Here is a 25,565-nt window from a genome sequence, read left to right as displayed (position 1 = left end):
CCACAGTTTTCTCTAATGTGACTTTAGCATTCGAGATCTTCATTTGACTGCTTGTTTAGGGGTCTCCACAATGGTTCATCTTCCTCCATCTCCCTTATCCCAGCATTCCAACCCTCTGCATGTCCTCCTTTACTACATCCATGAACCTCCTCTGAGGTCTTCCTCTCTTCCTCCTGCCCTCCAGCTCCATCTTCATCCTCCTTTATCCAGTATCTCCACCCTCCCTCCTCTGCATATGTCCAAACCATCTCAGCCTTTAGACTCTGAGCTGTCCCTCTAATGGACTGCCTCCTGTCTGTGTGAGCCACTGTCTTCAAACCATCCATCACAGCAAGTCTCACTACCATTCTGGCTGCTCTCCTTCTGTAACTAATCACCCCTGACACTCGTCTCCACGCACTCCACCCTGCCTGCACTCTCTTCTTCACTGTCTGTTGCTTTGGATGGTTATTTAAACTCATCCACCTTCACTCCTTCTGCTCCTTGCATGTTTATCTTTCCACCTGTCTCCCTCTCATTCACAGACATATACCCACATCTACTCATACCTCTTCTCTCCAGAGCACATCTCCACCTCTCCAGGTTCTCTTCCACCTGCAGATAGTCCACAGAGACTCCCGGCTGACTTCATTAAAAGAATTAATAATGGGGCACCCAAGTGGCTTAGTGGTGAAGCCAGCAACCACATACATATGCCGCGTTGCGGTGCGGGCGGCGCGGGTTTGAGTCCTGGCCTGTCGCCAATCTGCCTGCGTGTCTTCCCCTGTATCGTTCCCCCATTTCCTGTCTCCCTCCACTGCCAATAAAAGCCGCTTTTTCCCCAAAAATGGGGGGAAAAAAAGAATTAATAATAAAGACGCAAATTTGGGAAATATATGATCCAGAGGACTTTTTTGGAGGTTGAGCAACACAACAAGCTACAAACAACAAAACTGAAGAAAAATCAGTCGATAAATATAAAGATTGATCCAAATGTTTAAACTTTGGTTATTTAACCTGAAAAAAAAAACCTATTTTCTTTCTGGAATTTCAGAAAACTTAAATCAAGATCATCTTTGCAAATGATGATTTCAGGAAATTTCTGGCTGCCATCGCATCATCGGCAGGTTTGGTCTCAAATCAAAGGAGGAGGATTTAATGAGGCAGGATTAGACTTTGGATTTTGTGGGGGGAAACGTGGATAATATTAGAAACAGTTGAGCCAAGTTGCTAATCCACATACATGTTTTATTTTTCCATTTTTATCACAAACTGAAGACGACTAACCTGAATGTAATCCCAGCATCCCAATAATCCCAGTAATACCAGTGCATGGAAACCAGTCTATATGGTAGCTCTAAAAGCCAGCATTAAAATATTGTCTTAAATTTACTTCATTTTATGTCATTTTAATTTGTCATCATTACCTTGAAATGAACTGCTGTGATTTAATGGACTGGTGCCATGCAGCATATTGCACTGCAGTAAATTTCTCGCCTCTATAAAAACATGTATTGATTTGATAATAAAACTACACTCAAAATTCCACTTCCTGGTTATATAAGGCGCAGATATGAATATAAAGTGCTCAGCTAATTCTTCATGATGTACGGCTGCTGTGAGATCGAACAATGACTGAGTAAAAGTTTAAAAGCGGGAATCCTGTGTTCAGTTCTGTTTCATTCCCGGCTCTGGTTTGACACTGCACCACCACCACCGGATCAATTAATGTAACTATTAAAACGCTGGTGACACAAAGCCTGCTGGGAGCTCGGGGGCCAGAGGAAAGCCTTCTGGCAGCAGTGGAATTAGCCTGGATCAAAGCTCATTTCCAGGGCTGGGTTAAAGGACGTGGAGCAGCCGTGACTTCCAGCTCAGCCCCACGTTGTGCTTAAACCTTTTTACACATACAGATTTACCGATTCTGTGCACACAGGGAGACGACGATGCAGCAACAGTCACGATGTAGCAGCATCTGGGCAGCAGTGCAAAGGTGGGGTAGTCCTGAAAGCCTTTGCTTTATTTAAAATAAAGGTTCCTTCTGTGTAGCACTTTAACAGGAAGAAAAACACCCATTAAAAAGACAATAACATGACAGGAATAAACAGTTAACTTCATGAAAAGCAGTGGCAAACAGAAAAGTCTTAAAGTGCACAGTTAGAGCTGAACTTTTCTGGGAGTTGGTGGAGCATAAAAACTGAAAGCTGCTTCTCCATTTTTAGCTCTGACTCGAGGGAGAAGAAGTCCCAGACCACCTGAGAGGTCTGGACGGTTCAGAGCGGAGCAGCAGGTCAGAAATGTGTTTTGGCCAGAAACCATTCAGCGCGTCATAAACCAGCAGCACAATTTAAAGCCGGTTCTTCAGCACAGAGAGAGCCGGAGAAATGCTGCAGCTGCCCAGCAGATTCTTCGTGAAACAGCATCACAGACGCTTGGATCGTTTTCCAGACGTACAGCCTTCCAGTCATGAAGTGCCGCATTGGCTCTTTTAGTATCTGGCCCGTCTGGATCGATGACTGCACCCACATTTGAGCATTACTGACAAAACACTTGGACTACAGAGAACCAGTTCTGGTGCATCAAAGCACTTAAATCTATTTTCCAGTGTTTTTATGTTATATTTAGATTCTTGTTGTCTGTAAGTTGATCTCAACAGTTGGAAGCAGGTAGAGGAAGTCGAAGAAAGGAGCTTCAGGGAACTCCAAGCGTAATAATGTGCTGAGGAATTTTAACTCTGTGCTGAAACATCTGCCCTGACGGTCCCACCGGTCCACAGCAATAACACGCATGTTTCACATGAGCTAATGCAGTTAGCCTGAGAGAATGATTTTCTCTCATTCTCTCAGGCTTGATTTAAAAGCTCTATTCCAGAGGAATCTCGCTGATGAATTACATTTGGAAGTAATTCGAATCTGTTCACATTTGATTCTTGAAATGCATCAAAATAACATTTTAGTGCTGCAGCCGGAGAAAATTACTTATAAACTGAGCGCAAAAAGTAAAGAAATTTGTGTTTGGTGGATTATTTCTTTGTTGTAACGATGACTTTGGCCATAGATCTGATACTGTCTGATGCCTGTTGATTTCCACTTAAATATTGTCAAATATTTCCTCTCTGAGCAGCAGAGGTGTATGTGGGCTGTGTCCATGAAAAACATGTCAATCACTCTTTGACTCTGGCTTGGAGCTTCTGGTACTCCAGGTGCTGACAATCAGGCTTGTCATCATTGGAGACCACCTCACTGCAACCAGTGACAACCCCATATCTCCAGAGTCTGGGACTGAACGCTGCTTGGTAGCTTTATCAGTACAGCATCATCTATTAGCAGATTTCCATTTTAAAATTGGAAAAATAAGATGCAAATTTAAAATAAATGTAGCACACAGTGCAATAGTTGCAGTCATAGTGGAGTTTAAGCATAAAGAAAGTCTTTTTACCGTGTATTTCAAATGTTATCAAGATAGCAGAAAAACCTACTGTTTTGTAAAGGTTTTTGTGTGTTGATCTCAGGCGTGGTCTCACAAATATCTGTAACTCCTCAATGCTTCAACATACAGTCATCAATGAGGCTCTAATCAAAGATACGACCCTGAGGAATCCTCTGCTATACACAACGTTACTGATAGTACAAATTAATTATAATTATAGACATAAATCAGAGGTTGCCCTAATTTGTAAAAGGAAAATGTTAGGCCTTCATTCACAACCCCCCCCCAGTCTATTTTCAGTGATTCCTTCACACACCCAAAATAAATAAATTGTATATTGATCAACAGTTACAGTAAATGTAGACGGCGCACACACTCTTACTTCCTGCTCAGTTTCACGCACGGAGGACACACTGAATATGCAGAGAGTTTATGGATTCATCTGAAAACACACCCCATAGTGCCTTATACCCACGTGTCAGGAATTTTATTGGCTATACATCTGTGGTTTTGGATTTTGGGTCAGAGTTGACCAATAAGAATGATTGGAGAACATTTGAGGGCATGTCCAGAGAAGTCACATGACGCTGTCTGCTTATTATTGGCTATGGAATATCCATTTCATAACATGATTGGCCAAATGAGGTGTCAATCCAATTCTGAGGGTCTAATCTGTCATATAAAAGCATCAAATTCGGAAAGCACTACAAACCGCCCGCGGGCTGGCCATTGCCAGTTAATAGGTTAAAATGTACTTCACTAATGTACTTGAGTTAATGTATGCAAGTTACATTACATCACTTGTCCCTTCTCTGCTCTAGTGGCAGTGCTCTAGTCCAGTGACACTGGTGAGAGGTCCAATGACATGTCAGGTGGAGATGGTGCCACCCACGCCCCCCACCTCAGAACACGCCCCTGAATGCCACTGTGGCACCTTTTCAGGTTGTATGAAAGAAAGCATCAGCAGCTAAGTGATGCACAACAGAAGTGAACTGGAACCATAATTCAGAGGCTCAGGCAGATGGAAAATGTCCGGGACACTCCATCACTGATGATGTTTCAGCGCGATGTGAGACCCAATGCACACGCATGGTTAAAATGAAAAGCAGGAAACTATAAACCTAAAACAAACTACACCATGTACATCCCCTTTGTGCGTGTGTTTTTCAACATTACATATCACAGAAATTAAAAATATCAAACTTTCATCGTGCTGTCGTACTGAGCAGATTGTTGTTGAATGTGGGATTTATTGTGTATTTATACCAAAAAGAAGAAAGGAAAAAAGCTCTATGTGTCAGCCCTTTCTTTCCCACCTGCTTCCTTTAAGTGTGTCGCTCCCTCCAGCGTGAACATACAGCCTTCATCATGCCCTCAATATGTCAACTGACTAACGGGTGCTGGGAGGGAGGGATCCGCCGCCGCTAAACGGGCGGACGAGGAAATATTATACATGGATGTTAACTCCCAGCTGGCCAAGGGAGGAGAGCTGTGTGTCAGCTGTAATGCTGGTACAAGATACTGGAAGAAAAAAAGAAGGCGCCACTGTGATTGGACAACATATCCTGCGTTAGCCGCCATGCAGCAGAGAAGAAAGGAAGGAGGCGCAGAGACAGAAGGAGAAATAAATCAGTTTGCCTCCAAGTGCTGTATCTTTTAATGACATCAGTATCAGGTGTGGATAAATGTGCACATGCAGAACAGTAAAGGTTGGATTTCGCTCCCTCCATGTGTGAGGATGAGTTATCAAACCACAGCTGGTTGAATGAAATGAAAGCTACCTGTTGACATCATGTGGCATAAATGCCCAAAGGTAGGTTTCAGATTCAGGACTGCTGTGCTGTAGCTCCTGCCTGATGTGTGCAGTGATGTTGGTGACACGACCCTGAGTAAACTGTATATATTTTGTAGTATTATCTTATTTTTATTATCTCAGTTGCCATTTGTGCAGTTTTGGTGATTTTGAAAAAAACAGTCACAACTCGTTAAGGCTTGGAAAATTATGTCTGTGGTTTCGATTTTTTGGAACGTGCTCATCAGTGAACATCTTTCCAGCTAAACTCAAATCAAAAAGTAGTCACATGCATTCAAAAGGTTTGCAGAAAAAGTGTGGAAGCAGCAATAACAGTTCATCCAGCACCTACTGGACTCTACGGGGGTTAGCTCTGTTGGCTGCCAATTAACCTGTGTCAACAATACATCCTGACTGCGCTGCAGCCTGTGAGAAACAAACTGATTCAGTCACATTAGGGTGAACATAGGTGACAGTACATGTTGTTAGGTAACCACAGCTTATCTGTGTGTTTGGGCCTTTTGTCCTCACCTAAACGCCACTTTGGATCACCAAAAATGGAGCTTTTGTAAAACTCAGCGTTATTTATCTACGTCATGATTTTTACATGTGCGCCCTCTTATTGTTCGTGGACTTTTGATTTGGGCACAGTTTGGGTTTCATCACCACTTGTTTGCTTTGGCGTGTTCTTGACTGCGCTTCACGTCTCTGAGGACTTTCCCAACACCAACCAATCTGAACCAAACTGGAGGGAACAATAGCAAAGACCAGCCTATTGGTGTATTCATCACTGGTGCTTATCGAACACAAAATTAAATAGGCAAAAATATATAATTCATGCATCATTTAGAGCCATCAGAGATGGAGAAAGATGTACGAAAGACAGGAGCGGAGAGGAAGTAGAGAGGCTGTCTAAAAGTAAGGACCGCTCAGTGATCGACTGCAAATTTAAACTGTGCGAACTGCAGAGCAGCTGTGATGCTCATGATCACTGTTACGTTACATTAAGGGTAACAGAGATGAATTTATATATATTTACATTTATTAGAATTTAAGTTTTAATAACATTTATGTTCAGTTAGCTTACAGGGTATGAAGTACAGGGTATGGGGGTAGAAGAGCTACTTTGTACTCATACTTTGAGTAGATTTTACGGCCTGTACTTTTTCTTTTCAAGCTGAATCAATACTGAAACTGAATCAATACTTTTTCCAGAGTATTTTTGAGTGTGTACTTTTGCCACCTCTACTTTGTGATTGTTGGGTTTTTCATTCAGCCATGTTTCAAAGAAAGATCCTGAGACTGGGTTAGAGGGGTAGTTAAATTTGATGATTCATTTATAACTGTAAAGCACATTTTCTCTGAATATTGCTGTTAGGTTATGCAAAATGAAATAAAGCATATAAACTGCTGTGTTTGATTTAAATGTTCCTTTAAAGTACCAGCAGCTTCCTCTCTGTGATGCCAACACCAGTGTGTATAAGTCAGGTCTGCTGGTTGCTCTACTCTCTGAAATTAACAATCCATTAGCAGTACATTAATGTTTTTAGAGTTTAACAATTATCCAGGAAGTAAGGATGCTTTATTTAGAAGAGAGCTGTGGTTAGTGTGTCCGGAGGTGTTGTTGGGCTGCTTATGAACAGGCCTCAGGGAACCCACAGCTGCCCCCGTCTCAGCCTGTTGTAAATTCATTATTCGGGCAAATCTGATCACTTTAATGTGAAGAGGACTCTTGTACTGGTGTTCCAGGGAAATAAGACTCACTCAAACCACAATCCTGAGGTTAACCAAAGGCATCAGAAGTCAAATCTCATTTCATGATAATTGATCCATTAGTGAAATAAATAGTAATCATTTTTACTGTACTGTAAAAAACAGTAAAAAAAAAACAACAAAAAAAAAACAAGCCAGTGCGCATAGTGGATTTTCCATGTGCAGAGATGATCACACGAGCTTACAAACAATAATCAGGAACTGGACCAGGGTTCCACGGGTTCCACGTCTACCAGAATTTCATGAAATTCAGCCCAGTGGGTCAGACAGTTTTAACAAATGGCAACAATCACAGACGTCTGCTTGGGCTCGCTTAATGACCCAAGGCCAGAAGTAAGGCACAGAGCAGGTAACACTACATACGTACAGAACATATACAGTAATACCCTGCATGTATTATATGTACACAGTAATACCCTGCATGTATTATATGTACACAGTAATACCCTGCATGTATTATATGTACACAGTAATACCCTGCATGTATTATATGTACACAGTAATAGCCTGCATGTATTATATGTACACAGTAATACCCTGCATGTATTATATGTACACAGTAATACCCTGCATGTATTATATGTACACAGTAATACCCTGCATGTATTATATGTACACAGTAATAGCCTGCATGTATTATATGTACACAGTAATACCCTGCATGTATTATATGTCTCAGGTGTGTTCCCAGCAGTGTAGCAGGTAAACAGAGCAGCGTGTGTCCCTCAGTCTGAGGAGCTGAGGAGTGTTTTTGCTTCTTTAAGACTGAAACCTCTGTGGGCTGATTTAATTAGCCAGACTTTAATACCAATTTAATGGAATTAGTTTGCGAGCCCAGCATGGATTCCATGTGCAGTCTCTCAGATTTGGGACTCCTGCTATTCTCTACCAACTGTGCTATAATTACACTTTGGCAGTGGGACAAAGAGCACACTCCAACGTGTCATGTAACTTAAATTTACTGTAAATGTATGGCAGCTTTTCGCACACAATTTTTTTCATGCTGTTTCATTTATTATTATTTTAATATTGTGATTATTAACAAAGCCATCTGAAATTTTAAAAAGAAGTAAACCTAATTGGCTATTAGGATTTTCTCTTTCATGGACGCAGCACTGAACACTTATTGATGAACACTTAAAGATGCTGAAGAAATCGTAGAAACCTGAGAACCGTCTGAACAGCATCGATTCCTGACACATAATCTTAGAATTATGGGATCATTTTTAGAAAGACATTTGTTTGATATCTATGCCCCAACCCCTCTATTTATTAAGCTAAGCTATGCTAATCAACTCTTGAGTCTGAGCTCTGTATTCGGCACAGAAAGCACTATTTCCCAAAATGTTACAGCATTAAAGAAGATCCAGAGAAGGTGAGTTAGTGAGACCTGTATTATTGCTTACACTGAGCTGAGAACACCAACATTTAATAAGAGCCACTAATTAAATCTGTGAAAAGAACAGACCGTCCCTGTGTGTCTGTGTGTGTGTGTGTGTGTGTGTGTGTGTGTGTGTGTGTGTGTCTCTGTGTGTGTGTGTGTGTGTGTCTGTGTGTGTGTGTGTGTGTGTGTGTGTGTGTGTGTGTGTGTGTGTGTGTGTGTGTCTCTGTGTGTGTGTGTGTGTGTGTGTCTGTGTGTGTGTGTGTGTGTGTGTGTGTGTGTGTGTGTGTGTGTGTGTGTGTGTGTGTGTCTCTCTGTGTCTCTGTGTGTGTGTGTGTGTGTGTGTGTGTGTGTGTGTGTGTGTGTGTGTGTGTCTGTGTGTGTGTGTCTCTGTGTGTGTGTGTGTGTGTGTGTTGTAGTATCCAGGTAAAGCATGAACAGAAAACTTCAGGAAATTATAACAAATGTCTCCAGTTTATTTGTGGCTAGTTCAACAAACATTTATCCTATCAGCCTCCATCAGAGCTGATCACATGCTTTACATCAGGGATGCCCAAACTCGGCCCCGCCCCCTACTTTCGGTCCACAAATTGATGTCAAAAATAATATACAATTTGGCCCTTTAATTTACTTTTTTGAATTTCACCTTCCCCTCCAATTAAGAGGGTTATCCGAAACGTCAAAAAAGTTTGCGGCCCAGAAGGGGGCGGAGCCTGAAGCGGCCCGCAGGCCGCAAGTTTGGGCACCCCTGCTTTACATGCTTACAGCAACCATGATGGTTGACAAGAGAGCACTCAGACCTCCACCAGTGCTGTTACTCTAGAAATCCTAAAATTACTCTGTGATATTTCTATAAATACTCAGTCACTTTGTATCTGTAATACTCAGTTATTCTATATTGTGAATACTCAGTCACTTAGATCTATAAGTATTTAGCCACCTTATACTCCTTGTACTATTTATTTTTCATTCCAACCATCCCGTTGGTGTCATTGCAATTCTTTTTTTTTTTTTTCGTATATTAATTCTTGTATTTACTTGTCTCTTATGTTACTGTTGCCCTTGATGCTCTGCGTGCCCTCAATTGCCCCTTGGGGATGAATAAAGTTTTCTGAATCTGACTCTGAATATGCAAGTTTGCAAACAAAACCATCGTAAATATTATATTTCATTTTGCCGGCTGCTCCGTGTATCAAAGGAAGCAAATCGTTGTTCTTCCTTTGTTTTTGACAACCCCACCACAGACCGATGAAAACCCGTCCTTTACGGCAGAAAGTGACCAAACCCAGACTCACCACTCTGCAGCCATCCAAAACCTCAGGGTGCTTATTTAGGCACTCATTTTGAAGCTCCTATCTAAATGAATGGATCTTTCATTTCAGTGGTCAAAAACTGCATGTATAGAATCACCAGTCTGGCACATTGGACAAATCTGTATCTATTGGTGCTACACCGAGGGAGCTAACCCCCCTTATGGAATAATCTGGAACATGGAAAAGGTGCTGCAGGTACAAAACAATAGACTGTGTATTTGATACAGACGTTGGCTGTAACTCAGGGTGGCTCCAGTAATCTTACTGCACAGGTTTTTCTAAACTGTGTAATCCTTTGCAAAAAAAACAACTGTCATTTTTATACAATATAAAACTTGTCCTCGTATATGTTCTATACTGCAGTACAGCATATTTATATAGTCTCTGAGTTGATGTCATTGGGTGATTTGAACTTGGTCCGATCCAAGGAATTTGGCTGTTCAGAATATGTGGTTCTAAAGTGACTTACATACATACGCAGTTATTGTTCCTTTATCCATGCTCCAAAATCTACTTGGCCAGTTTTCATGAAATTTAAAGTAAGTGCAACAAAAACAAGTTATGCTGATTGGATCCCAAAGCACAGCGAACCAGAAACAGATGTTCTAAAACTAACCAGACTTTAAACATTTAAGGACTTAAATAAATAATTTTTTATGGCCTCATGACTGTAATGAACTAAAAATCACACACACACACACACACACACACACACACACACACACACACACACACACACACACATACACACACACACACACACACACACACACACACACACACACACACACACACACTTTAAAAACAGTCAGTGGAAAAGAAAACATTAAATTTGTCTTCAGCTGGTAAACAGCAGCGATCAGGTCCCTCTGCTCTCTGGGATTCACTGTACTACACGTGATTATTCACTAGCCAATTAGCAATCGGCAAGGCCATAAATCTTGGCTCTAAGAAGATGTGAATACTTCATTTCCTGCTCTGCTGAACAGGAATCGGATGAGAAATAAATATATAAAAGTAGCTGCTGAACACAGACACCACAGCCGTTCCGCTCATTTCCTCGTTCACCCTCTCTTTTATGAAATGTGTTGAAGGAGGCAGCTGCTGTCTGACGCATGACAGCAGATTAAACCATGTGAGAAAATAAGACAAAATGTGTGAAGCTGTGCGATCGTACCGTGAAGGTGTAGTGACTGCTGCAGGGAAGTAAAGTCCAGTTAATTTGGTTTCTATTAACTGAGTTTCAGGCACAACAGTATGAAAATATTATAGATTTTTTTTATAAAAACCAAATGTTCTTTCAGGTTTGTCTCCTCTTATGAGTTAAATCTCGTTATCCTTAAAGGCACAAATGCTTTGTGTTTCCTTTTTTTTTAATCAACCAGCTTTTCTAGCTGAACACTGAATAAAAAAAGACCCTGAAGTCCTGAGCATGCCCAGTAGGCACCTCTCCTCTACCTTGTGGCCAGCTCATTAGGGTGTTATCATCCACTAAGCACTGATTACTGCCAGAATGTGTAGGAGACAGCTTTGTTATGTGGCAAACCACATGAAAAATATCAGGGGATGAATTCTGTGGTAAGACAGCAAATATAATAATCCAGTTTTAATGGAGGCATCTTAACCCTAATGATTATGTTTACTAACACTAGTTCTGGTTTAAAAATTAATTTAAATGTAAGCAAAGTTCATTTCAAAGTTGTTTAAAGTTGTGCATGTTGTGTTGTTGCTGTGGAACACTGGGTTAGGATGCTTAGGCTCCTGACATGCTTAGGCTTTTTTTTTCTTTACCATGCAGGGTTAATATTTTGTCTACATGAACCCAAACTTCAATCTTTCCCTCAACCTCACCAGGAAGTAAACATGAAAGTAAAAAGTGAGCGAAAAACAAGCTAAACAATTACAAAACATAATCAGAATATGAACCAGAGTCTACTGACTCAAGTAAAGTAAGCTCAGGGCCACAGACATAGCATTGGAAATGAGTAAAAGCATGTCACACACCTGCTGAGCACCACTCCAAGACTGTTTGGACAATGACTACTCCTTAGAGTGCAGTTCTAGTGCCGGCATAAGAACCAGTTGTCCAGTTATTAGATAGCAGTTCAGATGAATGCGTCTGTAACACTGAAACACACCAGTGACTGTTTAAGAAAGGGCATCGTCTCAGACTGTTAGAACTGGTGCCCATCTCTTCAAATCAAAGCAGAAGATTTGAAATCAGAGTGTGTGAGAAGTCACTGATGATGAAAACAAGCCTCAGATGTTTGCCATCATGGCTTGGTGTTGGTTGGTGTTAGTGGTGGTTGGTGGTTTGTAGCATTTGTTGCTCTTGTTGGCTGCTGGTGGTGGTTATTTTTGTTGTTGTGAACCAATGTAAGTCCCGTCAAGTTAAATCAATACAATAAAAAGAAGGAAATGATTTATACAGTATCAAAAACAATGATAAGGTCTGGGGACCTTCTCTGAGAAAGGTGAAAGATTGGACTCATTGCAAGATTCAAAACAGGTTTTTGGAGTTTCATTTCTCAAAATTCAGCATAATGTGGTCCTTTAAAATTAAGAAAATTAAAGTGGCTGTTGACTCAGACATTTTCTTCATCCAGCCATTCAGAGCTGCTAAAATCTGAAAAGCTTTAGAGTGTGCTGATCTCAGGCTAACACCTCAGTTACAATACTGAGGTTAGCAAATCCGAAAAGCACTTCATTTTCTTAGTATGAAATTAATATCACCAGAGTAGTGTCACAAAGTGGCCAAGATTTTTTTATTCCACTCTTTTAGATGAATGAAACCAGCTGCTGTCACACCATGTACTTCAACTTTTTTCTTTTAAAACATGTAAGAAAAATGCAATTTATTACAATAATGTTATTTCAGCTACTTCAGTTAGACCTCCATTACGACACAAGCATGGCACTCATTTATTGGAGTCCTTCCAGTCCCGCTCCTCGTTATTTCTGCATTGTTGTTTTCACTGTGTTTCTTCACTCCTGTCATTTGCATCTCTATTTGTCATCTCTTTGAGACATTTATAGAAACCCCACAGGCTTTTTGCTTCCTCACCTGAACAGTATATACTTCATTTCTCAGAACAAAATCAACTAAATGAAATAACTGAGATTTTGATGTGTGTCCTGATCTCTAGAGACTTTGGAGAAAGAGGCATGTAAGCACAGAAGAATAACAAGGAAGAGTCTATGCACTGCACTGAAATGACACTGCTTAGTAAAACACTCAGTGTGCTGTAGGTGCTGAACATTAAAGACATGGGAATGATGAAGCTTGTGATTACAACAGTCAAGCTTATATTTCACCTCATTAAGATAATAACCAGGGAATGACATTAACACTGAAATGTTCTTCATTCTGTTGGGGACCCCATGAATACCTTCAGGAGCTGGAGACAGAAGTCAAATCTATGCTGCATAAACTGCAACAAATCTACACAGCAGGAAGTCATTCCCACATCTCCCCTCCCGAAACATACTCTGAAAACAGAGCTAAAGCCACATGTAAAAAGCTGACAGGATGCAAACGTCACCCTTCACCTCACCTAGGGGTGGCTGTAGCTCAGTAGGTAGAGCAGGTCACCTACTGATCGGAAGGTCAGCGGTTCAAATCCTGGCTACTCCAGGCTACATGCCAATGTATCCTTGGGCAAGATACTTAACCCCAAGTTGCTCTCCGACCGTTCTGTCGGAGTATGAATGCGTGTGAATGATAGTTAATTAAAAGCACTTAGCTTCATAAAAATGGAAGTGCTTGTATGAATGGGAGTGCATGGGTGAATGCAAACAGGTTGTATAAGTGCTTTGAGTGCTCATACTGAGTAGAAAAGCGCTATATAAGAACTAGTCCATTTACCATTCACCTAGGGCAAGATGATTCAAGAAAGACCAGACATGCAGAGTAAAACAGCAGATGTCACAATGTAAAAGTAGGCTTTATATTAAACTTCTAAAATGCACAAGAATGTCACAAACCCTTCTCATGTCATACGATCCAAACGAGCTGCAGATGGCTGCACTGGAATCACGTTCTCATCTCAGGGCGTCAAATACAGACGTGCTGTCAGATATCACCAGCGACTCAGAGACACATGAGGAAGGCACTGCTGCCCTGGCACACTGGTGAGACCACTGAACACCAAGAGGAGGGGTAGAGGTACTTCACTGTTGATTCTATGTTCAGCCTATACACGTGGGCAACGCAGGTGCCAGCATTTACACTTGTGCGTGGTTTGGCTATGCCATAATGAAACCACTATTTGAGGCTGGAGTTTCTCTCTTTGAGTTGATCTGGTTTCTTCTAGTCAGTGTGCAAAATGGCAGCAGAAGTAATAGCTGGAAATTCATAGCAGGAAACAGCAGTGCTGAACGGGCCAATCACAACCATTACAGAATGTCACACTTGCATGTTTCCAATCATCAAACAAATTTTAATATTAGACAAAGATAACCTCAGCAAATACATAATGCAGTTTTTCAATGATGTTGTCATTCATTAGGAGAACAAAGCTCTCCAAACCTACCTGCCCTGTGTGAAAAAGTATCTGCCCCCTCGTTAAATCATGAATTAACTGTGATTACACACATTGTTTGGAAAGCTGAGTTCGGCCTCACTGCCACACTCAGGCCTGATCACTGCAGACCTGCTGAATGAAGAAATCCCTTAAAAGTCTCTGACATCTATCAGTCTGAAAGGGTCACAGAGACATTTCTGAGGCTTTGGGACTCCAGAGAACCACTGTGAGAGCCGTTATCCACACATGGAGAAAACTTGGAGCAGTGGGAACCTTCCCAGGAGCAGCCGGCTACCAAAATTACTCCAAAATAATCAATGACTCATCCAGGAGGTCACAGAAGAACCCAGAACAACATCTAAAGAACTGCAGGCCTCACTTGGCTCAGCTAAGGTCAAAGTTCATGATTCAACAATCAGAAAGAGACTGGGCAAAAATGGCCTCCATGGGAGAGCTCCAAGGAGAAAACCACTGCTGACCAACAAGAACACAAAGGCTCGTCTCACATCTGCCAACAAACATCTGGATGATCCCCGAGACTTCTGGGAAAATATTCTGTGGACCGACGAGAGAAGCTGAACTTTCTGGAAGGTTTGAGTCCCGTTACATCTGCAGAAACTAACACAGGGTTTCATAGAGAACACCAACAGTCAGACATGGTGGTGGGAGTGTGATGGTCTGGGGCTGCTTTGCTGTCACTGATGGAACCATGAACTCTGCTACCAGAAGATCCCGGAGGAGAACGTCCACCCATCAGTTGGAGCCCTGAAGCTCACTCGGGTTATGCAGCAGGACGATGATCAGACACACAGCAGCAGGTCCACCTCTGAATGGCTCAAACTCAATGAAGGTTTTGGAGCGGCCGAGTCAAAGTGTGGACTTAAATCAGACTGAGGTGCTTTGACCTTAAACAGGACATTCATGCTGGAAAACCCTCCAATGAGGGTGAATTCAAACAATCCTGCAAAGAAGAGTGGGCCAGAGTTCCTCCACAGAAACACTCACTGACAGGTATCACCAACACCTGACTGCAGCTCCTGCTGCTGAGGGTGGAACAGCCTGTCATGGTCCTGGGTCTTTTGGCCAGTGTTTTGTTTTGGTAGTTTTTTGCAGTCTTGAACTCTGTATTTTTCCTTAGGAGGTTCTGTTGTAGTTACCTTTGGTGTTTATGGCATTAAGCTTGCTCTGCCATTACTATGTTCTTCTGTGTGCCTTCTTCTCCATGTTTGTTTGTTTCCTGGTCTGTATGTCAAGTTCACATTTCTCAGTCTTTTTCAATTCCTGTCTTATTTTGGTAGTGTCTTGTATCTTGTGCAGTGTGTTCAGTTTTGCTTCCCCCGGTCTCGTTAGTGTGATTGTGTTCACCTGTTCTCCCGGATGTTTGCCTTTGTCTCATTACCTGGACTGTATATTTTGTCTGTGTTCTTGTCTGTTCTTGTTTCTGTTTCTGAATGAAGTTTCTGGATTACCTGTTCAGGTTCTGTCCCATGGAGGGTTTTGCCTGGAGTTTGCAATTAAGCAATAAAGCCACTAAATTTTTCATCTGCCTGCCATGTACTGCGTTTGGGTCCAAACTATGCCTACCACACCACCCACCACGACAGAGCCAGGTATCAGGTGTAGGGGGCAATGACTGTAGTTATATTTCTTCATTTATCCTAAAGTTACAGTGAAAGGTTACAGAAGCATAAATCCTACATTAGTCACAACTTTGTCGGTTTGTGGCTTGTGTCTTATTTGGGAGCTTCATTTTTCATGATTTGTTTCTGCTTTCACTTGCTGGTTAGAGTTAGATGCTAAAACCTACTTTGTCATATTTAGGAAAAGCTCATTGTTTGCACTGGGTTTAGCTCCAATAAGTATGTAAGCAATTCTAATCTCTGCTTACAAAAAACAATATATTTTTGCCTCATCTGCTCTCATTGCTTGGCGTGTGTAGTAATACTCTAAGGGGAGTCTTTTTCTGTTATTTTTCCAGCCTGAGGTAGAAAAATGTTCTGCCAGGTCATTCTGACACCAAGGAGGTTATGGTTTTAGTATCTGTCACTGGGTTTGAACACAGAGAATCAGAACTCATGAACACGATTTCAGGGAAAGCCGTAACGCACGTCATAACAAAACAGATTAAGCGATTAGCTGCAATGGCATTTACTTGCTGGTGATTCCTGGATGAGAGGTTTTGTTTCTCTTTAATTTCTTTAAAAAAGAACTTTTGCTCTGAGGACTCATTCTGCTGCTGCGTGAGTTTCCACAATAATATTACAACATGAACCCAGAACAACAATAAATAAATACAAATAATGACACCCAGCAGGGCTGGGCGATATATAGAGTTTTTAAAAAATATTGCTATATTTTCATATACGATACAAGATGAGACAGCATCAATATCAATATAGTCTATGTCGCGTTACAGTCATACTTGTAGAATCACCAGTTCACGCTGCCTCACCTCTCTCCCTCACCACTTCACCATGCAGGCAGCGACAGCACGGCAGTGTTGCCAACTTAGCGAATTTGTTGCTAGATTTAGCGGCTTTTCAGACCTATGATGACTTTTTTTTCCAAAAAGCTACTAGTGATAAATTTAGTGACTTTCTGGTGACGTCGGTGACTTTTGGAGAGCACTGGAAACCTGAAATCCTCCACTGACGCCGTGTTTTGTGTGCATACCGCCTTCGTACTGCATCCATTGTACGCTTTGGCATCGCCCGGACCCCCAAAAGTCCCTGGCTGCAGGCAAGTAGCCTCATGATGCAGCCGGCAGATACATGGACGCCGCCCGTTGCTGTGATATGTCAGCGCATATGTCTGTGGATTTACTGAGCTGGCTGAAATCCTGTTTTGTTATTTGCACAGAGTACTAGCTGTACAGGAGTACACACAGGAGGAAGTACTTTGCTGAAGTCTACTTCACTGCAGACTGGCTTTTAAAGAATCAGTCAGCCTTTAGCTGTTTTTGCTCTGGATCTTTTCTGTTTACATTTTAATAGCACTGCTGAGAGGTTTTAGTTATGGAGCAAAAAAGCATTCATTTATTTGAGGAGTATTATTACTTAAATATGCCAATAGTTGATTTTTGAGCAATTTCTCATGTACATCTACAACTGAACGTTAATAAAAGTACCCGTGTGATATTTGTAGTTTTGACTCAGAAGTACCTTTGTTTATACCTTTGGGAAGAAAAAATATCAAGATATATATCGTATATCGCCATTCAGCTAAAAAATATCGAGATATTATTTTTGGTCCATATTGCCCACCCCCAACACCCAGTGCACTTTAAGGGGAGTTATGCTCATTTCCAGATGCATATTTTTTATTGGACACTATTAGACAGCTCACAGTTCAAAATCATCCTTACCTGTTATATACAGGGCCCCTCGGTTCATCCTCCATCTGAAATGAGCTGTTGTAGCTCATCTCCCTTCATGCCAACTTTACTATGATTGACTCCCCCAGTAAACAGAAGGTGTGGGCAGCAGGTGGGTGGGTCTTCTGTGCCTAAGATGACCCCCACCCCCCCAACCATTTAGCTTTAGAACAGGACATATTTTACAGGAAATAAGGAAAGATGGAGTGTATCCCCTGTAAAATGTAATGTGAGGAGCTGGTAGAGCAGGTAGTTGGCAAAAGCGACTCTTTTTATCAGTGTTCTTATAAGTCAAGGACACAGTGTGCTCCTTTGACAGAACAACAGTATTTGACACCCTGGGAATGAGAACACGTTGGTTCTGGGTGGAAGCTTTTGTTCTCTCAGACCTGAACCAATTTGCACCAGACTGCTGAACCTGACGGGACATCACTTTACCTCTGAGGTGTGAATGCTTTCTTCTCCCAAACATGGGGAAAATGGGGAACACTTTCATATCGGTATTTTAAACGTCATTTTTGTAAACTTGTTTGGCAGCGTCCAATTGAGCTGGAAAAACAGGCAACTGTTGGGCCATGGGAGCATTTTGCTTCCATTCCAACTCTTGTGTGAAGCCACTGACAAACACAGGTGGAGACGAGGAATCTAACCACCTCAATAATCATCTAATTATCAACTAAGACAAAAATGACAATTACCAACAAAACTGCCATTATAAACTAAATGGTGTGCATACTTTTTCCTGTGTGGCCCTCAATCATATGCTGGCTCCCTAAATTGAGGTTCTCAAAGTCACCAAAACTTTCAGACCCCCTGACTTAAAGACTCAACTGAATTTTGCCATTTTAAGAACTTATGTACTCCAAGCAGAGGCTTTAATTCTGGACCGCTCGATTTACGTTTTTACCCCTGGCTAGCTCACGTCTCTGCTCAGCTTCCATCAGTCCAAGAAACTAAAGCAGCAGCTTGGAGTTGCAGATGTTTATCTGCTGTTGGTGGGCTTCTCAACTCAAAGCAGTGACAGTGTGCTGCCACAGAGGACTGCAGCTCGGCTCTTTTGAAGGCTTCCATAGCTGAGTTTTCAATGAATATTAATAGCCATAGGACCTTCCTTCCATCACCCTGATGGTCCAGGATCGCTGTCATTAAAGCTTTCAAACCCTACAAAACAAAAAAACTGAGCGAGCCCACGAGCAGGGGACTATTCATCTTGTGTCACTGATTTATAACCCACAAGAAACATTTCCTCCATGTCCTGGAGAAAATGATGCACAAATCAGATGTGAGGCCGCTCAGAGGCAAATGGTTGTGTTCACAGTCAAACATAAAATCAATCAGGTTTGTAATGGTCTTCACTGAGAGCATGAAAAACGGCCATAGCAGCACCGAGCGCTCAAGACAGAAAGGGACCCAATCGCTTTCCTTCGCCAGCATGCACCCAAAACGAGAAGCATTCTGTAAATAAGATATTACTCCACGGACTGGCATATTACCTTGAACAATCTTCCTTTAAAATGAGTGCCAATTACAAGCTGGAGTCAGCCTCCCCTGCAGTGTAGCTGCACATTTGAAATTTAAATCCGAGGCAAGGATTGAGGATGATAGATGCGGCTTTATGAGAGATTTGAAGACAATCCCCGTTGATGAGGTGAGGCGATACAGATCAGTTTCACATGTGGAGGACTTACTATCTGTTGCTTTGAGGAAAAATCCCCCTCTTTTTCAAAGGGCTGCCACGTAAACAGGTGGTGATATAAGATTAGAAGACAAACACAGAAAAAGGCAGAGACAGGGGAGGAGGGTTGAGGTGCTCTGAGCTGATAATGCCAAAAAAAACGGCAGATCGAGCGTAAATGTCAGAGAGATTCTGCACTCAGGTGAACTTTACAGAACCGGTGTCCCCATTTCCCCCACTACCTGTCCAGCTGTGTGACGCTGCCCTGCCTGAGCATTACCCTGCTCCAAAACCAGGCCTCCTTATGTATTCAGCTACAATATAGGGGCTCAAAGTGAGCAGCACTCAGACTCAGATTAGGCTAAATTACAGTTCAGAGCTGCTCCTCTGCTCTCTGCGCTGACAGGAATACACTTTTAGAAACATCTCTTTTCCCACAAAAACACTGTCGCTCAAACAGAGAGAAGCTGCCATCCAGGGGAAATTTGTCTTCCTGCTTCCCGTCACTGCTGTGTATACTCCACAGATTGCCTCCAATAAAAAAAAAAAAAAATTAGGAAAAGCAGTGACAGAATCATCCTCACGTCATCACACAGCTGGAAAAGGCTGTCAAATCTGTCAGTTTCATTGTCTGAGATCTCACTTTTGTGGGTCTCAGAGCAGCTGGGGGGGCTGTAGCTTCTCTGGTTTGAATAGGTTGAATCAGTGTGTGTGACGCTCAGAGAAAGCTCAGAGACCAAAAACGGACGTCTGAGACGCTGCCCGAGCTGCACTCAGACGTAGAAGCTCAGAGCTGTGAGTCTCCGGTGAGATTTGCCTAATGAGCAGCGAAGGCTCCGTTTGAATGGACCGCTTGTTATGTTCACTGCTGGTTTCAGTGCAGACGCACCAGAACAACAGTCTCACAGCAGATTCTGAAACAGTCACAACCTGTAATCCTCAATCTTCACTCAAACAAGTGACCACAGAGACACTTATGGTCTGAACATTAGAGACTGCTCATTTCTGTAGAAGTGAGCAAACTTAAAAATTCAGCAGAGGATCAAAGACCCACTTCCCCCGCTGTATGTATTTGACCCTGTGTGGATTAGAGACCATCCCAAATAAATTCAAACCCAATTATTATTCATTCAAGTCATTAAACATGTATGCCATACAATCATTCATAAAAAGCCCCAAATGACCATGATATTAATGTGCATGACGAGCGGACGGCGTCCCACAGAGGACAGATGATTGGTCTCTAAACTTTCCTAACAGAACTACGTGAAAGGTTGAAGGTTTGTGTAAGGCATTAAGTACCCAGGTTTAGGCAATGAAATGACTGAAGCACAATGGTGGCATAAAGGTTATGATCACTTCCAAAGGTCCCCACAGCAGGAGTCTGTTTCTGGAGCCGTTTCACACCAAACATAAAAATTATTATCTGACATCCTCCCGATAACCACGTGCAGCACCCGAGCAAGCATCACATCCAAAATAATCCAAGGTCTGCAATGTTTATTTGACAGTATGAACACACACACACACACACACACACACACACACACACACACACACACACACACACACACACACACACACACACTCCAGAAGTTCAAACTAAATTGAAAATAAGGATTGCTTGTTTGGAACATGGAGCAGTGTCTGTAAAGGCCTGGACGTGACGATGTGTCCGCGCCCTCCAGCTAGCATCAACTGCATGATCTGCTATGGACACCCAGATGGGACAGACTAGTGTCTGTAGTTTCTTATGTTTATTGAATTTCAAATCAGAGTTTTAATGTAATGTTCTGAGGCATCTTGGGAAGAACAAGTGACCAAACCCTCATGCACACCACTGTTGGCCTACACACAGCGTAGGTTTTTCTTGGTCCATAGAAATGCAAAGCTCACCTCTCAAGGATGCCAGATTTGCCATCCTGCAACATTGTCTACTTTTTGGATAAATAGTTATTGAATGTTGTGTGGGTGGATGTTGTATAGTATAATCATCAGAAATTATCTGGCCTCAAAACCAGGAGGAACATCAGCATACCGCCCACAAAGACACCATCTCCTTTTTGAAGCAACAGGGTTAAGCTACACGTGAAGGAGTTACACAATTAATTGAAAAAGAGGATTTTAGTTAAAACTTAAAGACTGCTTCCAGAAATACTTTTAACTTACCTGCTTAGAAACTTTAATTGAAAGCTTCCCTGAGCTGGTGAGAGAAGTCAGTCAAAGCTCCCTGAAATGCTTTCGTAAGCTTCTGGATGAAAGTTAACACCAGTAGACTTGGTGATGATTTTTTTCCCCAAGATGCATTTCCATCCATCAATTTTCTTCCGCCTATCCAGGGCCAGGTCGTGGGGGTAGCAGCCTAAGCAGAGAAGCCTAGGCCTCCCTCTCCCCAGCCACCTTCACCAGCTCATCCGGGGGGACCCCAAGACGTTCCTAGGCCAGACAGCGTGTCCTGGGTCTGCCCTGGGGGCTCCTCCTGGTAGGAAATGCCCAGAACACCTCAACTGGCTCCTTTCAATGTGGAGGCGCAGCGGTTCTACTCTGAGCCACCTCCCAAATGCCTGCACTCCTTACGTAGATTAACCGGTAAACCGACAGCTTTGCTTTCACGCTCAGCTCCCTCTTCACCACAACAGACCGATGCAGCATCTGCATCACTGCAGACGCAGCCCCGATCCGTCTGTCAATCTCCCGTTCCCATCACTTGTGAACTAGACCCCAAGATGGTTAAACTCCTCCACCTGGGGCAGCAACTCATCCCTGAGCCGGAGTGGGCACTCCAGCCTCAGACTTAGAGGTGCCGATTCTCATGCCAGCTGCTTCACACTCGGCTGTGAACCGTTCCACTGCGAGCTGGAGGCCACCACCTGATGAAGCCAACAGGACCGCATCGTCCGCAAAAAGCAGAGATGAGACTCTGAGGCCACCAAAGTGGATGCCTTCCACCACATGGATATGCCTAGAAATTCTGTCCATAAAAATTATGAACAGAATCGGTGACAAAGGGCAGCCCTGACAGAGTCCAACACCCACAGGAAACGAATCCAACTTATTACCGGCTATACGGACCAAGCTCTCACTGCGGTTGTACAGAGACTGAATGGCCCGCAACAACAGGCCAGACACCCCATACTTCCGCAGGACCTCCCACAGGTTACCCAGAGGGACACGGTCGAATTACTTCTCCAAGTCCACAAAGCACATGTAGACTGGATGGGCAAACTCCCACACACACTCGATTATCCTCGAAAGGATGTTTTTCCCCAAGATGCATTTGTAATTTGATATTCAGTAACCAAAAGGAAAATACTGGAAGGAAATGTACATACTTTCCCTCTTACATGTGTTTCTAACTTTGAGATCATCCGTGCTGTTACCACAGCTATAATCTAGCTGTTAGACCAACAGCTCGGCTTTGATGGTTTGACAAATAAATTATATTAGTTTTCTAAATTACTCATCTCAATGTAGCCATGAAATGTCAGATAAAGAGCGCTCCTATTGTTCTCAGAGAGCTAAGCCTTCAAAAGCAGCTGCCATTTAAAGACAGAAAAACAATAAAACAAATGGTCGTAACACATTCTCCATCAGTGCATTTCTTACTGCAGCTGCTGTTAATCACAGTGATTTCACTTGTTAGTTTTGTTTGGCTTTATTCTCTTTCCTCAGCAGATATTTACTCTGAAATGTGACTGCAGATAACACAGTTTTGACTTGGCTACTTTGTTGTCCTTTTCTTGCAGGTATTTTGTTCAAATATGTTTATATGTGATGATGGCATTTAAGATTTCGCCCTGAAAAGGCTTCTGCGGCATAAGTCTCTGTATCAACCCAAACTCAACATCATTATTGTGTAATGGTAGAAGAACTGACAGTCAAACTCCAGATCCACACAAAAAGAAACATACATCTGAAACATGGCTCAGAGACATACCTGGAATTTTCCTTTACATCCTTTAAAATCATTCAGTAATTCCTCTGCAAACTACCATGTGACACTTTGTGTATCATTTGGTTTGATTTACTCACACAATGGAGACGATGTCACCTCGTTGGACCTGGTAGTTTCTCACACTCCAGCGGTTCAGCAGGACGACGTCGCACTCAGACCCCCCCTCAGGGTTAAGGAATGGCTAAACACAGAAACAGAAACAGTTTATATGAAATGAACTGTTAATAGAGCACCATGCAAAATTGAATAACCAAAATAATAATAAATAATAATGCCACAATGTTTTTATTTATCAATTTACTTCATTTTTTTGTGTGCACACTTTGTATTTGGGACACCGACAACTTTGCAAGGTACAAGTGATGACAGAGCTCTGTTAATCAGACATAAAAAACCCTATCCAATTTAAATGAGTTGATTTCTCAGAGTCTTTTCCTTGAGTAGCCCCTAAAACACAATGTTTGTACTTGTGTCTGATCAGTTTAGAAAAAACAGCGACCCTTCTACTTAAATTTCATCTTGGGTGGGGGCATGGAGATGTAATGAGCCGCATCTGATGAATAGGTCAGGTGGTGAGAAAAAAAGGGGGCATAGCCAAAAAGCTCCTGCATTCAGAGGCCAGCCTTTGCTTTGTGTTTTGAGATCTATGGTGAATTTAAGGACAGAGCACATACAAGCAGTCAGAACAGGACTCCAAACTGGAAGTGACGTAGAGGTGCGCAAGAAGACCGCAGTGAAAGGGAGATCAGCCAAATTCAAAATCAGGTATGGTTTTTGGATTTTGTTCTTCCTCGGACACCTCAGGAACTCTGTATTGATAATCTGATTGATTGATAATCTGACCTCAGGGCCAGTTTTCTTCTGTTCATGCTCCTGATTTAATGGATCATGGTTGGGCTTGAAAACTGTGGACTCTTCTACTGAAAACTTCTTTATGGTTGGATCAGCTGTGACATGAAAAAGTCCAGTCTAGTACGAGACATTTAAGTCTTCTCAGTCTGATGTATATGAATTTATAAGTTTTATAACTTTGATGAGTTCTTCTCTTTTCCATATGCGTTGGCAGTAGCATCTTGGTAAACTTTGCACAGTTGTTCTGTGGATTCTGTCTCAGCATTGTCTGCGTCTTCCTGCAATCCCAGACTTACTCCATGATGTTGAGTTCAGGGCTTTGTGGGGTCCAGACCATCTGTTGCAGGACTCCTTGTCCTTCTGTGCTTGATGATAGTTTTTATCACTCTGACTGAATGCTGGGGCTCATTGTTGTGCTGCACAATGAATCAGAGGAGCCCACGCCTCCCCGATGGATAAGAATCTGAATATCAGATGCATATAATGCATAGTGCTGTGCAAAGGTTTATCTACAGAAATGAGTTGGCCTCCTGCAGAGTAAACAGCAGCCGCTGTCCTCTCAAACACCACATCAACACAAACAGGAAAAAGAAAGAGAAACACGCATGCAGTGGTGAGCAATTTAAAGCCCACACAGGAGAAAACTTTAATATAGTTTGGTTCAAAAAGTTACAGTGTCCACACACATCCTACAGAATCCTTACTGAAATAAAATCCAAACATTAACCTGCAGCCACAGTAGCACCCCCAAGAGGCTATTCTTTCTCATTATACACCAGGCAACCAAACCACAGATAACGTTGCTAAATCTTTATTTACCTTAAAAATTAAAGTTTATGGAGAGGACAGTGCCTGGGGAAGGTGGTGTTATCTACATAAAAAAGGTTCTGTAGGCTGGGTGATGGGACCATTTCAGGCTCAGATCTTTGTTGCTATACAATAAAAGCATAGAGAAACTGGAACTTCTGGACTCCATTGATGGGTCAAAGGTCACTGTTACTTCAGGCATGCTAACAGCAGAACAAAGTGGTCTGAAAACTGTTGATGTCCGCAACCATTAAGTTGGAAAAAAATAAAGATGGTCTTAGTGTCGTTCAAGGAGTAAACCAAACTAACCAAGTACCAGTTAACTAAGGTGGACAGAGGAAAGAGGACAAGCAGATTTGGTGGTGAAATGAGGAAGTACAGAAAAATATTCAAACAACAGGTTAGCAAAAGAAAGAGTGGGATAGTCAGGGAGATGGAGAAAGCACACAGGAGTACTGGGAAGCTAGGCATGTGGGAAAGAGTGGTGCAAAGGAAAAGGCTTCTAGATAGTTGTATGTGAGGCTGGACACTAAGGAAGGAGAAAAGGTTTTGTATTATTTGACTAGACAGAGAGATCAAGCTGGAAAGGATGTGCAGCAGGTCAGGGTGATTAGGGATAGAGGTGGAAATATGCTAATGGGTGAAGAGAGTGTGTTGAGGAGATGGAGGAAGAACTTTGAGGAGATGCTGAATGAAGAAAATGAGAGAGGATG

General features: G+C 42.3%; 1 protein-coding gene across 2 annotated transcripts in view; it reads right to left on the bottom strand.

The window, feature by feature from the left end:
- immp2l (inner mitochondrial membrane peptidase subunit 2) overlaps positions 1 to 25,565 on the bottom strand; it is a 236,312-nt gene that overhangs the window by 165,456 nt on the left and 45,291 nt on the right. For both annotated transcript variants that reach the window (XM_030732265.1, XM_030732266.1), the window contains exon 3: positions 23,271 to 23,374. In XM_030732265.1, the coding sequence (XP_030588125.1) occupies positions 23,271 to 23,374 (104 nt within the window). The remainder of the gene's footprint in view (positions 1 to 23,270; positions 23,375 to 25,565) is intronic.

Source organism: Archocentrus centrarchus, chromosome 6 (assembly GCF_007364275.1).
Source record: "Archocentrus centrarchus isolate MPI-CPG fArcCen1 chromosome 6, fArcCen1, whole genome shotgun sequence".
NCBI lineage: Eukaryota > Metazoa > Chordata > Actinopteri > Cichliformes > Cichlidae > Archocentrus > Archocentrus centrarchus.
This window is presented reverse-complemented; position numbering and strand designations above follow the sequence as displayed.